The sequence below is a fragment of the Artemia franciscana genome, chromosome 5, assembly GCF_032884065.1.
Source record: "Artemia franciscana chromosome 5, ASM3288406v1, whole genome shotgun sequence".
Lineage (NCBI taxonomy): Eukaryota > Metazoa > Arthropoda > Branchiopoda > Anostraca > Artemiidae > Artemia > Artemia franciscana.
In genome coordinates this window covers 18,980,964-18,996,372 of record NC_088867.1, presented here as the reverse complement: position 1 = coordinate 18,996,372, position 15,409 = coordinate 18,980,964, and the positions used below count along the sequence as shown (strand labels likewise).

Here is a 15,409-nt window from a genome sequence, read left to right as displayed (position 1 = left end):
CTCATAGATGAATATTTGCATATAAAAAAGTTAAGGCTGAATACTGAAAAGAGCGAAGTTGTTATTTTTAAAAAAAGGAAGGTTGGGGACGATGAAAAATATACGTTTAAATTTAATAATAAGGAACTATTTATAAGTAAAAGAATAAAATATTTAGGCTTTATCTTATCGGAAAATGGAAGCCTAAGGAGTCATGTTGATGAAATAATTAAGAGAGGTAGGGTGGTCATGTCAGCTATATTTAGAAACCCGACGATAATGGGGATCAAAAACCTAAAAATGCATAAAAGAATATTTAACACAAAAATTTTACCCGTAATAGAATATGGAGCAGAGATATGGGGTGGAGAAACGGTGCAGCAACTGGAGTCCCTTCAGCTCCAGTATTATAAAAGAGTGTTTGGTTTACATCAGACAACTCATTCACAGATTCTGAAAGGTGATATGGGCCTGTTTTCTTTAAAGCTACGTAGGTATATTTTAATGCTTAGATTCTGGTTGAAGTTAACTAAGAGTAATGAAGATAGACTAGTAAGAGTGGCATATGAAGAGATGTTGAAATGTGGTTTAAAAACCTCGTGGCCATCCCAAATTAAATCATTACTAGAAAAAGTAGGAATGCCTTATTTATGGAATAATGGTCTTTGCTCTCGCGATGTACCAGCAAATTTAGAAAGCCAGGTATGATTTATATTAGAGAGTCAGGAAATTCAGCATTGGCAAGGGCTGGTTCTTGATTCTACAACCCTACAACATTATAATCAGGCAAAACCTAGTTTTGGGGAGGAAGTTTATTTTAAACTTAATTTACCGGCTATGATTCTACGTCGTTGGATTCAGCTTAGGGCAAATTGTCTTCCAATCCAGAACAGGCAAAAAACGTTCGACAAAAATAAAATGATAGTTGGTCCTGATAGGCGGTATCTTTGTCCTCTTTGTAAAGATGATGATGAAGACTTGGATCATTTTCTCCGGAAATGCCCGGTGCTCTTGGATTTACGGGAAATTTATTTGCATGGGATTAATTTGATGCTTCCGGGTATTCTACAAAATAGTAACCCAACCACAATATTTCGAGTGGGAGTATATATAGAAAAAATCTTTAATAAGAAGAAAAAGTTTTATATGATTAATTTCTTTTGTAGTTAGATTTGGTATTTTTTGCGTTGAATTCTGTTTTTTTGTGCGTGTTCGTACTGTTGTTAATTTCCTTGCTTGTTTGTTATTTATTTATATTTTGTGTGTATATGGCCCACGGGTTTTTGAAATACACTTTATCTATCTATCTATCTATCTATCCGATTGGCTGCCAGGATTATGGACGTACGAAAAAAATAGATCCTTCGCAGTTGTTCTGTAATCAGGAAGACTATCAAGAAGGTTCATAGAACGCACAGAATCAAGCTTTATGTTAGTGTTCATATCACCAATAATAATAAATTAGTAACCATTCTTGCTTATTCTATGGAGGAGAGTTTTTAAACTTGCTCATACTTTGGAGAGGTTATTCAGAGAAGTCATATTCTTCTCATCATGAGGCATATATGTATTAATTAAAAACAGTTTTGCCGAGTCTTATAGCTAGAAAATGCTCGTCAAAAAAATAATATGACGGAGACAAAAAGCTGAGCTTTTTTTTATAACATATGCTAAGCCCCCGGAAGGCCGTCCAAAAGTTGAAATAGGATTTGTTGTGAAAGCAAAGTGATTAGCACTGCGGCGCAGGAAATTGACATTCGTTCCTGTCAAAAGATATTCTTGAAAGCATACAATGTCAAACTTCATCAATGGTAGGCTAAGATCCTTGTTTTTTTGTCCCATAAATATTAAAGATACTGATACAGACATTAATTAGTTTTTGGCAAATTACGACTTGCAATTGTTTTCAGTTTTGGACATGTGAAGCTAAACGAAACATTATTGCCTCCGCAGTTTGCACACCAAATTGCAAGGCGAATCTCTTTCTGAAACATGGGGACCGGCACATCGCGCAAATTTTGATGTTGCACTAAAATAAGACGACTGGAGATGTTCAGGGGACCGGCAAATGTTATAACAACGGGGAATCGCTTTGAACTCATAAACGCGTAGGTTTTCATATCCTACTTTAATACCGTATTTCAATGCTTCGGCTGTATTGTATCAATGTACTAATAAAAAACCAGTCAGGGAGTGTCAAAATTTCTGTGTTGCAAACCGAATTTTGTTTATAGTCTTTGGCCTTTGACCATTGACTAATTAATAGTATATTGTTATGGTATTACTGTTGGGTATTCGAACTTGGCTTTGGAGCTATGGTATTTATGTCTATTTTTTTCATGACGTTATTAAGAAGTATGAGTAATACCAACGAAAAAGCGAAACAATTCTAATTTTCAATTTATTAAGGCACTGACTGATTACAACAAGTTTACGCAGGGTTCTTGTCAACCTTTCCCTTAAAAGTCTTGTTGGCGCCTTCTTTTAAAAATTGTACACTTGAATTATATAGTGCTAATATTTAAATAATATTAATATAATATTATTAATTATTATAATATAATATTATATTATTAAATAAATATTATTAATAAATATTATATTATATTAATATTATTAATATTTATTAATATATTTATAATAATTTATTATTATATATTTTGAGTATATTTATTATTAATATTTATTAATAATTTATATTAATATAAATAAATATTATATTAAATAATTTCTTAGACCACACTGCTTTTCCATTTACGAAACAAATAATTGAAGAAAAAACGGGTTTAATTTTTTTAAATAAAGCAGTGACAACAAAATAAAATAAAAACTACACTTTAACTAACAAAAAATAAAAATACTCCGAATATTTCGGCCCCACCTCCGGGAGCCTTTCTCAACGGGAAAAAAAAAAACAAAAAGGGAGAAAATTACAACAATTTAAGACTATTTTTAAGACATTTTAAAAATGCCACGACAACTAAACCAAACTAAAAATATAAACAATCAAATATAAAAGAAACAAGAACTCACATTTTTAAAACAAACACTCCCGCACTTGACTGTAACTTTAGAAAAAACTGCAATAATTGTTTCTATTGGCACTTTCCTCTGCATAGGAAAGTGTTAAAATGTCTTAAAAATAGTCTTAAATTGTTGTAATTTTCTCCCTTTTTGTTTTTTTTTTCCCGTTGAGAAAGGCTCCCGGAGGTGGGGCCGAAATATTCGGAGTATTTTTATTTTTTGTTAGTTAAAGTGTAGTTTTTATTTTATTTTGTTGTCACTGCTTTATTTAAAAAAATTAAACCCGTTTTTTCTTCAATTATTTGTTTCGTAAATATTATATTATTAAATATTATTATTAAATATAATATTATAATATTAATATAATATTTAATAGTGCTAATATTCTTCTTATCGGATCTATGAACTAGCTCTACAACGAGCTCTAAGTAATTAAGGAGCGACCCGGGCCAATAGAAACCAAAACTCTAAAAAACCGATTTTTAATAAAACTGAGACACCAAAATGATCGGCATTTTATGCTGACACCGAATATTTAAAATGCATTAGATTTAATATTATAAATTTAAATCTATGAGCCTGAGAAAATTTGCCTGATTATCGAAAAAGGGAAGAAACACCCCCCAAAAGTCAAGTGATTTTCATGAAAATCACGCCATTAGATTCCCTTGTCAGGGGACCCAGCTGTAGACGTTTCAAGCTCTTAGCTATTAGCACATAACACTTAACAACCAGTATGTGTTGAAAGAGCACTAATAATGGTGAAAGGGTACAAAATTAGAAATATAAATTGTTTGAATCTAGTACTTCAAACAACAGTGACTTTGGACACGATGCATTTGTTATACTGTACTAATTTTAGATCGCATAGTGAAGTTATGCATCTCTATCTCCTTGGGGTATTTTCTTGTGTATTTTCAGCATTGTAATATATTCGTTCATATAGCCAATAGGAATAACCTAAAATCACTTTTAAACATGAAAATAATATGGGATACTGTAGACTAGCGTCCATGCAGTTTGTTAATTTGAGAACTTGCCTCCTTCCTTAACCAAAACCTCGCCCCTTAGAGATGTTGGCTCTCAACCTGAAACGAAATCATACAAACGGGCCAGAGAGTAGCTAATTGTTAATACTAGCGCGAGAGCTGTCAGGAGTTACTCTAGAGGCATCTATAAATGAATTTACAGACGTTCACTTGCACTTCCATCCTCCAGAAATCGTGTAATTATTAGCAGTAGCATGGGAACTATGAAGAGTTGCTCTAAAAGGCACTGACAGACTTCATACGCAGGTTTGGTAGTTACAATATTTTTACGTTTCCGTAATATTTTTCGTTTATGTTTGATATATACTCTTATGCTCTTCCCGAGATCCCAAGCTTCAGGGTGAAATTCAAGAATCTTGCGGATAGTCCAAAGAAATGACTTGGCTTGGCAATTAAAAAATTTAGGGTATTTCGCAAACATGCGTTACCTTATGACCATTAGTATTGCTTCATAAACATATGGAAACCATTCGTGTTCTATGGATTGCGTATATGTTTAGGAGCAGCAGAGCTACCATGGAGTTGTTGGGGTTGTGTAGCTGGGAGGCTATATAAATAGCATTTTGATAAATCTAAACTAATTGGCTATCTCAGAATTTCACTAGATAGTATTTTGGCTCTAAACATCCAAAATGGTTGTTTTGCACAAATTTTCAGAAAATGACCAGAATTGACACTTTGCTATAGCATGATATATTTTTAATAATTAAAAAGACTACTAGAACTTTGACTTTACGGTTGAATGAGCCTTCTCCCAATATTCTACGACTATCGGTTCGACAAAATCATCCTTGAGAAAGCAGAAAATAAGCAATCAACAAATAAACACGCAGCTGTGACCTTTGTTCCCGGGGAAAATAAGGAAATATGTATTTTGCAGATGGAGGGTTGAAATCTTCGCTTGAGGGATTTTGAATATGTTGACTTTGATAGGTGGTTTTTATGCTCCTTTTTCATATCGTTTTTTTTCATAATTTGAAATTGTAAAATGTAAAGAAAACCATGGGATTAGAGGTTTGTGAAGTAAGAGGCGATGTTGTAGTTTTCTTTCATCTCTTTTTCTTTATTTTCACGTTGAGGTGTATTTGGAACTACTATTCTTTTTTTTTTCATCAGAGATACTAGGCTAAAATTTCTTTAACAAAAAAAAAAAAAAAAGAAATTGAAGAAGCATTATCTTAAGTGCTATGTACAATCCTAAGTTTAGTTTTGATCTTTTTAATTTTATTCCTTGTTTAGGCATAATGATTCGAATTTTAATATATTTTATTGCTAGTTTAGATTTTATAATTTTAAATTAATCTTTCGATTTTAAGGTCAAGTTCTTGTAAAGATAGATATTAGTCTGCCCCTAAACTTAGATTGAATAAGAATTATTCGACTTGTTTCAACATTGAATAGGCACATTGATTGAATAGGAATTCCTCGAGTTGCTTTAGCAATAATTGATTTCCGCTTCTTGATTTCTGAACTTGTCACTGAAGAAAAAGGGGCTGTATTATACAATTAGAATAAACCAATTAAGGTTGATTCCATAGTGAAACCATATGACCCCCATGAAAACCAGACTACATTCAAACCGTAAGGTTAGATCCAAAGGATACGGTTAAAAAATCGCATACAAATTTTTTTACAATGCTGTAAGGTTTATTTTTTTTTACTATCTTTCTTACTTAATGGCAAAATAGGCCAATGGAAAAGCGTTAAATCTAACAATGTATGATTGCCTAAGCTGTCATCATAATTCAGGTTTTAGATTATAATTTATGACTTGACCCCTCAAAATATTTTTAGATTATCCTTAAATTATGGATTTTCTTTTTGTATATATACACTTTTTAGACTCTAATCCCCATATAAATACTACAACGTAGACCTATACTTATTTGTGATGCGTCTCTTGACTGGAATATAACATCCCAGGCTGTTTATGTATGTTTGAGAATGCTCATTAACGATTTAATTTCACCACTTCATATGAAGCTATCCTAATTGGCGTTTTTTGTCTGTGCTGTGTCGGGAACATAATGATTTCTATTCTTATTGTACCTTTTTTTTATTTCTAGACTTTTTTTCGGAATAAAAAAAAACATATTAATTATGCGTACTGAGAACTAGGTCATTTGAACTAACTCTGCTGTTAAGTAGAGACATTCCAGAAACGCGATGTAAAAAAACATCATTTAGATACTACGAAATTTTTACAAAAAACATTTTTTTGTATTTTTTTTTACTAAATATATGCAAATTATGCGTTCTGAGAACTAGGTCGTTTGAGCTATCTCTGCTATCTAGTATAAAGGCTCCTAAAAAAGCGATGTAAGAAGACCATTTAGATACCGCTTAATTTTTACAAAAAAATTATTCTTGTAAATTTTTTCTTTACAAAAAAACTATGCAAATTATGCACACAGAGAACTAGGTCATTTGAGCTAGTTTTGCTATTGGGTAGAGACGTTCCAGAAAAGCGTTGTAAAAAAGATCATTTATATACTGTGTAAATTTTACAAAAATTAATTTTTTTTGATTTTTTTTTTTACAAAAAATGTGCGAATTATGTGTACAGAGAATTGGGTCGTTTGAGCTAGACCTGCTATTAGGTAGAGACTTTCCAGGATATCGATGTAAATAAGATCATATATATATACTTTGTAATTTTCGCATAAAATAATGTTTTGTAATTTTTTTTTTAATATGCAAATTATCAAACAGCTCGTGGTAACGAACTGTAGTAAAGAGCGACCCGGCTCAATAGTAAACGAAACTCTAGAAACACTAAAAAATACATCAAATGAATTGGATTTTCATGCTGATTTTAAATATATAAGTTTCATCAAATTTAGTCTTTGTCATCAAAAGTTACGAGCCTGAGAAAATTTGCCTTATTTTGGAAAATAGGGGGATACATCCCTTAAAAGTCACAGAATCTTAACGAAAATCACACCATCGCATTCAGCGTATCAGAGAACTCAATTGTGAAAGTTTCAAGCTCCTATCTACAAAAATGTGGAACTTCGTATTTTTGGCCAGAAGACCGATCTCGGGTGCGTGTTTATTTGTTTGTTTGTTTTTTATTTCTCAAGGGTGATCGTAACGACCAAGTGGTCCTGGAATGTCGCAAGAGGGCTCATTCTAACGAAAATGAAAAGTTCTAGTGCCCTTTTTAAGTGATCAAAAAATTGGAGGGCACCTAGGCCCCCTTCCAAGCTCATCTTTTACCCAAAGTCAACGGATCAAAATTTTGAGATAGCCATTTTGTTCAGCATAGTCGAAAACCATAATTTAAGGTTACGTTATTTACACATACAAGTTACAAACTTTGACCAGTTTTTACATACAGTAATGGTTATTGGGAAGTGTAAAGACGTTTTCAGGGGAATTTTTGATTGGAGGGGGGTGTCGAGGGGAGGGGGCTATTTGCGAGGATCTTTCATTGGAGGAATATGTCATGGGGGAAGAGAAATTCAATGAAGGGGGGGGGGGCAGGATTTTCTAGCATTATTGTAAAAAAAGACAATAAAAAATAAACATGAAAAAGTTTTTTTTTAGCTGAAAGTAAGGAGCAGCACTAAAACTGAGAACGAACAGAAATTATTACGCATATGAGGGGTTCTTCTCCTAAATACCTCGCTCTTTGTGCTAAAGTATTTTTAGAATTGGGACAAAATTTAAGCTTTGGTGTAAAGAGCGAGGTATTAACGAGGGGACAAACCCCCTCATATACATAATAAAAATATAAGAATATAGAAGTTTGTTACGTAATTTAATTCTTAAGTTTCGTATATTTTTTACTAATAAAAAAGTTCGTTAAAAATTATAAGTTCTAGTTACCTTTTTAAGTAACCGAAAAATTGGAGGGCAACTAGGCCTCCTCCCCTTTTTTCTCAAAATCGTCTGATCAAAACTAAAAGAAAGCCATTTAGCCAAAAAAAGAATTAATATGCAAATTTCATTTTAATAATTTATGTGCGGAGAGATAAAATCAAACATGCATGAATTAAAAAACGTTCAGAAATTAAATAAAAAAAACTTAGTTTTTTAACTGAAAGTAAGGAACGACATTAAAACTTAAAACGAACAGAAATTACTCGGTGTATGAAAGGGGCTGTTCCCGTCTCAACGCCCCACTCTTTACGCTAAATTTTTTTACTGTTTAACAAAGTAGATTTGAGAGAAAGAGTCAAACGTTAGCGTAAAGAGCTGGGTGTTGAGAAGGGAACAGCCGCTTTCATATACGGAGTAATTTCTGTTCGTTTTAAGTTTTAATGTCGCTCCTTACTTTCAGTTAAAAAAACTAGTTTTTTTAATTTAATGCTTACAGAGAAAGGTCGTTTGATCTAGCTTCTGGTATTAGGTAGAGACGTTCCAGAAAAGCTATGTACAAAAGATCATTTAGATATTGCAAATTTTTACAAAAAAATATTTTTTTGTATTTTTTTTACACGAAATATGCAAATTTTGCGTACATAGAACTAGGTCGCTTGAGCTAGCTCTGTTATTAGATAAAGATGTTCCAAGATAGCGATGTAAAAAAGATGAAAAGATATTTTATACCTGAAGAGACAAATTTTTGTTCGGAGACGTGATTTGCTTAATTAAAGTAATTGGCATGATTTAAAATTAGGTTATCATGCAGAAAAGGAAAGAAAAAATCATATAAACAAATTAGGCTTCCGACAAGGGTTTATACATAACAATATTTTTCAACGAGAAGAGTCAGAAGACGATACATATATAAAGGTTTAGTAAAAACTTGAAAGTTTAGTATACCCAACATAATTCTTTTATGGGAGGAATGGCTGTCAAGCCCCAAGACTCCCCCTTACCTGCACTAATGGGATGTATGAATTGCCACTTTTTATGGCACTTGGTATTAACCAAGTGACATATAGCGATCGCAAATTCTATCGGTCTCTCTGTCCCGGTTTTGCTACTTTAGGCACTTTCAGGTAATCTAGGACGATGAAATTTGGCGAGTGCATCAGGAACCAGACCAGATTACATTAGAAATTGTCTTTTCCCTGATTTGACCATCTGGGGGGGGGGGGGGTGGGAGGATGGGGGGGGGGGGTTAAATCGGAAAAATTAGAAAAAAGGAGGTATTTGTAACTTACGAACGGGTGATCAGATCTTAATGAAATTTGATGTTGGGAGGAATATCGTGTCTCAGAGCTCTTATTTTAAATACTGACCGGATCAGGTGATATTGGGGTGGGGAAACCTAAAACCTTGGTAAACGCTTAAGAGTGGGGGGATCGGGATAAAACTTGGTGGGAAAAATAAGCACAAGTCCTAGATACGTGATTGACATAACCGGAAAAGATCTGGTCTCTTTGGGGGAGTTGGGGGGAGGGTTAATTCGGAAAAATTAGGTATTTTTAACTTATGAAGGATTATTGAAATTTGATGTTTCGAAGGATATTGTGTCTCAGAGCTCTCATTTTAAATCCCGACCATATCCGGTGACATTGGGAGGAGTTGGGGGGGAGCCTAAAATCTTGGAAAACGCTTAGAGCCGAGGGATCAGGATGAAACTTGGTGGGAAAAATAATCACAAGTCCTAAATGCGTGATTGACATAACCGGAACGGATCCGCTCTATTTGGGGGGGGGGGGATAATTCTGAAAAATTAGAAAAAATGAGGTATATTTAACTTGCGAAGGAGTTCTCAGATCTTAATGGAGTTTAATGTTTGGAAGGAAATCGTGTCTCAGAGCTCTTATTTTAAATCCCGACAGGATCCGGTGACATTGAGGAGGGGGACCTAAAATTTTGGAAAATGCTTAGAGTGGAGGGATCGGGATGAAACTTGGTGGGAAAAATAAGCACAAGTCCTAGATACGTGATTGACATAACCGGAACGGATCCGCTCTCTTTGGGGGAGTTGGAGGGGAAGGGTTTATTCTAAAACATTAAAAAAATGAGGTATTCTTAACTTACGAAGAAATGGTCGGATCTTTATGAAATTTCATATTTAGAAGGACCTCGTAATTCAGATCTCTTATTTTAATTCCTGACCGGATCCAATGTCATTGGGGGGGGGGGGCGGAAATCTTGGAAAACGCTTAAAGCGGAGAGATCAGGATGAAACTTGGTGGGTAGAATAAGCGCAAGTCCAAGATAAGTGACTTACATAACCGGACCGTCCCGCTTTCTTTGGCGCAGTTGGAGGGGGGGGAGTAAATCATAAATAACGACGAAGACCACACTGCCTTTCCATCACAAACACCAAAAACAAGAAGAACAATAGGGAATTTTTTAAGACAGTGGGAAACAAATTAGAATGAATATTTCGGCCCTATATCCAATTCCCTATTATTTTTCTTGTTTTTGGTGTTTGTGGGGAGTAATTCGGAAAAATTAGAAAAAATGAGGTATTTGTAACTTACCAACGGGTGTTAAGATCTTAATGAAATTTAGTATTGAAAAGGATCTTCTGCTTTAGAACTCTGATTTTAAATCCCGACTAGATCCAGTGACATTGGAGGGAGTTGGAGGGGGAAACCGGAAATCTTGGAAAACGCTTAGAGTGGAGAGATTGGGATGAAACTTGATGGGAAGAATAAGCACAAGTTATAGATACGTAATTGACATACTTGGAACGGATCCGTTCTCTTTGGGGGAGCTGTGGGTTGTTAAGTTGGAAAAATTTGAAAAATTGAGGTATTTTTAACTTAAGAACGGGTGACCGGATCTTAATCAAATTCGATATTTAGAAGGAACTCATGTCTCAGAGCTCTTATTTCAAATCCCGACCAGATCTGTTGAGATTGGAGGGAGTTGGAGGGGGAAACTGCAAATCTTGGAAAACGCTTGTAAATGTCATAGATTCGTGATTGACGTAGCCGGACTGGATCCGCTCTCTTTGGGGGAGTTAGGGGGTGAGATTCAGTGCTTTGACGAGTTTGGTGCTTCTGGACGTGCTAGGACGATAAAAATTGGTAGGTGTGTCAGGGAGCTGCACAAATTGACTTCATAAAGTCATTTTCCCTGATTTGACCATCTGGGGGGGGGGCTGAAGGGAGAGGAAAAATTAGAAAAATTGAGGTATTTTTAACTTACGAGTGGGTGATCGGATCTTAATGGATTTTGACATTTAGAAGGACCTCGTGACTCACAGCTCTTATTTTTAATCCCGACCGGCATTAAACTTGTGATTTTCCTTTTAAAGCAATCTATTGATTATTAAAATTTTACTAGAGCTCATGCCATATGAGCTCTTGGCTCTTCTGACCTTGTCACAAGTGCCATATGAGCTCTTAGCTCTTGATTTTATAGTTTTCCTCTTCACATTCCGAAATGTGCTGCTTTTATCATGTTGTATGTTATCAAACAGTTCGTGGTAACGAACTGTAGTAAGGAGCGACCCGGCTCAATAGTAAACGAAACTCTAAAAAACGGAATTTCGATGCTAAAAGATATATCAAAAGAATCGGATTTTTATGCTGATTTTAAATATATAAGGTTCATCAAATTTAGTCTTTGTCATCAAAAGTTACGAGCCTGAGAAAATTTGCCTTATTTTGGAAAATAGGGGGTAACACCCCCTAAAAGTCATAGGATCTTAACACAAATTACACCATCGCATTCAGCGTATCAGAGAACCCTATAGAAAAAACTCAAAAATTCAAGGTCCAATCTACAAAAATGTGGAATTTCGTATTTTTTGCCAGAAGACAAATCACGGGTGCGAGTTTTTTTTTTTTTTGTTTGTTTTTTTTTTTTTTCCCAGGGGTCATCGTATCGACCAAGTGGTCCTAGAGTGTTGCAAAAGGGCTCATTCTAACAGAAATGAAAAGTTCTAGTTCCCTTTTTAAGTGACCAAAAAAATTGGAGGGCACCTAGGCCCCCTCCCATGCTCATTTTTTCCCCAAAGTTAACGGATCAAAATTTTGAGATAGCCATTTTGTTCCGCATAGTCGAAAACCATAATAACTATGTCTTTGGGGATGCCTTACCCCCCACAGTCCCCGGGGGAGGGGCTGCAAGTTACAAACTTTGACCAATGTTTACATACAGTAATGGTTACTGGGAAGTGTACCGACGTTATCAGGGGGATTTTTTTGGTTTGGGTGTGGGGTTCAGGGGAGGGGGCTATATGGGAGGATCTTTCCTTGGAGGAATATTTCATGGGGGAAGAGAAATTCAATGAAAAGGGCGCAGGACTTTCTAGCATTACTATAAAAAAAAACAATGAAAGCGTAAACATGAAAAAGTTTTTTTTCAATTGAAAGTAAGGAGAAGCATTAAAACTTAAAACGAACAGAGATTATTACGCATATGAGGGGTTCTAAAAAATACTCTAGCATAAAGAGCGAGGTATTTAGGAGGAGATAAATACTTCGCTCTTTATGCTAAATTTTTTTTAATGATTTCAACTATTTATTCTACGGCCTTTCTGATTCAGGGGTCATTCTTAAAGAATTGGGATAAAACAAGATTTAGTGTGAAGAGCGAGGTATTAACGAGGGGACCAACCCCCTCATATATATAATCAAAAATATAAGAATATAAAAGTTTGTTACATAAGTTAATTCTTAAGTTACGTATTTTTTTTTACTAATAAAAACGTTCGTTAAAAATAAAAGATCTAGTTGCCTTTTTAAGTAACCGAAAAATTGGAGGGCAACTAGACCTCCTTCCCCACCCCTTATTTCTCAAAATCGTCTGATCAAAACTAAGAGAAAGCCATTTAGCCAAAAAAAGAATTAATATGCAAATTTCATTTTTATAATTTATGTACAGAGAGCCAAAATCAGACATGCATTAATTCAAAAACTTTCAGAAATTAAATAAAAAAACAAGTTTTTTTAAATGAAAGTAAGGAGCGACATTAAAACTTAAAACGAACAGAAATTACTCCGTATATGAAAGGGGCTTTTCCTCCTCGACACCCCTCTCCTTGCGCTAAAGTTTGATTCTTTCTCGCAACTCTACTTTTTAAAACAATAAAAAACTTTAGCGTAAGGGGCGGGGTGTCGAGGAGGAAAAGCCCCTTTCATATACGGAGTAATTTCTGTTCGTTTTAAGTTTTAATGTCGCTCCTTACTTTCATTTAAAAAAACTTGTTTTTTTATTTAATCCCATATATAGGAAGGTATGGGGCACCGAGGCTTAAAATTATAATTATAGCAGCAGCTTAGTCATATTGGAAGGGTGTGGCTTGTTTGCTACAAATTTTGATATAATTTGAGTAATTTGGCGTTTTTGTTCAAAGCAAATCAGGCACAATGAGCAAAGTTGTGTGCAATTATAGCTGTCAGTGATTATACGTTGGGAGGTTAAGGCTAATTCAAAATGAGATCCTTCTAAAATCGAGATTTTTCATAGTAGTTCCTGATTGGCTGAAACATTTTGTGAAATTTCCAATTGACTGAAGTTAGTGCTAGCTAAACCTTGGTATTAGTAAAATTTCATTGTGAATGGGCCTTTAGAGAAATGAAAAAGAGAATCGAAACATCAATAGAGACGACTGATAATCATATTTAGCGTATCTTAGTCAAAGCTGTGAAATCATGGTCGTGTGTTTAAATCTTGCATTGCCTATTTCTTCTTCAATGCTTTAAATATCAAATCTCTAAAATTAGAAGAAACGCTTGGTCTATCTGTTTTTTTTTTATTGCTAACGAATTAAAAACAAGAAAAGAATATAACCCAACCTTCTTATTTAGAGGCTGCAACATTAAATTTGACCATTTTTAATTCCTGACATTTTCATGGCACTGACATCTCAACATAGGTGGAATTCTGTTAGCTTATTATGTATTCATGATTTAAGTTCCGATTCATGCTATAGTAGGGGTGTATCAGTGCTCAGAGCATATACGAACAGTAGCGGAAAGTTTATTGAAAAATGACACACATTGTAGCGCGCTGACTGGGAAGTTCCCAGTATGCCAGAGCAATAGTTTCCCATTATCCCCTAATAATGCACGCAAGACAGTCATGAAGATAGGTCTAGATTGACGTGTTTTATAAATTCTTAATCGAGAGTATAGTACAGGACTATTCCGTACTGTTCGTATATATACTTATGCTGTGATCAGTGGTTGGTGAAGGAATCTAAAATATCCGATTCTCTTTCATTGTCAATCAAACCAATTTGGATTTTTTTTTTGTGTTTATTTTTTCTCCTTTCAAGGGAAACCTGCCATAGGCTACTTTGATTAGCAAATAAGTTTTACAATTGTTTACTGCTCTTGCACAATTATGCTGGACTTTGCAAGGTTCAGTTTTAGTCGCTCGACTCAGGAAGCTTATTGGACAAAAGTTAAGCGTGTCATCTTTACGGGGGAAGTGGCCTGTATATTTGTTTCTTGTTCAAGAGTCAAATGGCAAAGCCTGTGCATTTGAAGTAGATTTTGTTTATAGGAAAATTCAAATCCGATGAACTAGCTGTTTCCACTCGGGCCGTCTTCGCCTGAAAAAGACATAATGGAAACATAGGTTTTGTTTTCTGGAAAATGGACTTGATCTGGTTTAATTACTCTTCACTGATGTGCGGGAATTATTAGATTCTACCGTTTTGAAACCCCAAGGATTGATCCAGAGGATATAGTAAAAAAAAAATCACGGATTTTGTTTTTACTATACTGTAAGGTAATCCAGGGGGGCTGAGAGGTTTGAGCTCCCCCCTCCCCCAAAGGGTTTTCAGATTTGTAGAAACATAAAAAAAATGTGTACAGCCAATTTCTTAATGAGTTTTTTAATTTTTTATACCCCTCACTCCCTAAAAAACAACCCTCCCCAAAAAAATCCTAGATATGGCCCTGCTGTGAGGTTTTATTCTTTTCAAAAGATTTTCTCAATTAGAAATTAGAGAAGTTGAAAAGCGTTAAATCTGGTGATGTAAGCTTGTCTAAGCTGTCATCGTAATTCATGTTTTAGATTTAAGTTTATGACTTGAGCCCCCAAAATATTCAAGATTATTCATGAAGTGGAAATTATCTCTCTATCTTCGTTTTAAGAGTCTAGTTCCGATGTAAATACTACCAGGTATCCTTATTTGAGATTCATCTTTGGGTTGGAAATTTAACCTCCCATGTTGTTTAACCAATTTAACCAACGAATCTAATTCAATACTTACTCTTCACTGAGGGATACACCGTTTAATTCTTTATTTTTTCAGGGATTCTTTTTATATTTGTACTACGTTTCAATATTATTTTTGGCGTTCGTTTACGTTTCATCGTGTCGAAAGAGTAAATGTGGAACACAACTGGTGAAAAACATTCGTAAGTGGAATTCTTTTCTGGCATAGATAGGAACGGAAGATATTTGCTTACAAAGAGAGGCTTGGAAAAGATTTAATTAATGACTTCTTTTTTAGTGATTAATGATAAGTAGGAGGGAATGTG

The 15,409-nt window shown here is 34.5% G+C and overlaps 2 protein-coding genes across 2 annotated transcripts in view; both read left to right on the top strand.

Annotated features, from left to right (window-relative positions):
* LOC136027061 (uncharacterized) overlaps positions 1 to 15,286 on the top strand; it is a gene marked incomplete at its 3' end in the record, with an annotated part of 93,843 nt that extends 78,557 nt beyond the window's left edge. Inside the window, 1 exon segment of the mRNA XM_065703989.1 lies at positions 15,181 to 15,286. Coding sequence (XP_065560061.1) covers positions 15,181 to 15,286 — 106 coding nt within the window.
* LOC136027058 (proton channel OtopLc-like) overlaps positions 1 to 15,409 on the top strand; it is a 428,472-nt gene that overhangs the window by 394,805 nt on the left and 18,258 nt on the right. The window lies entirely within an intron of this gene.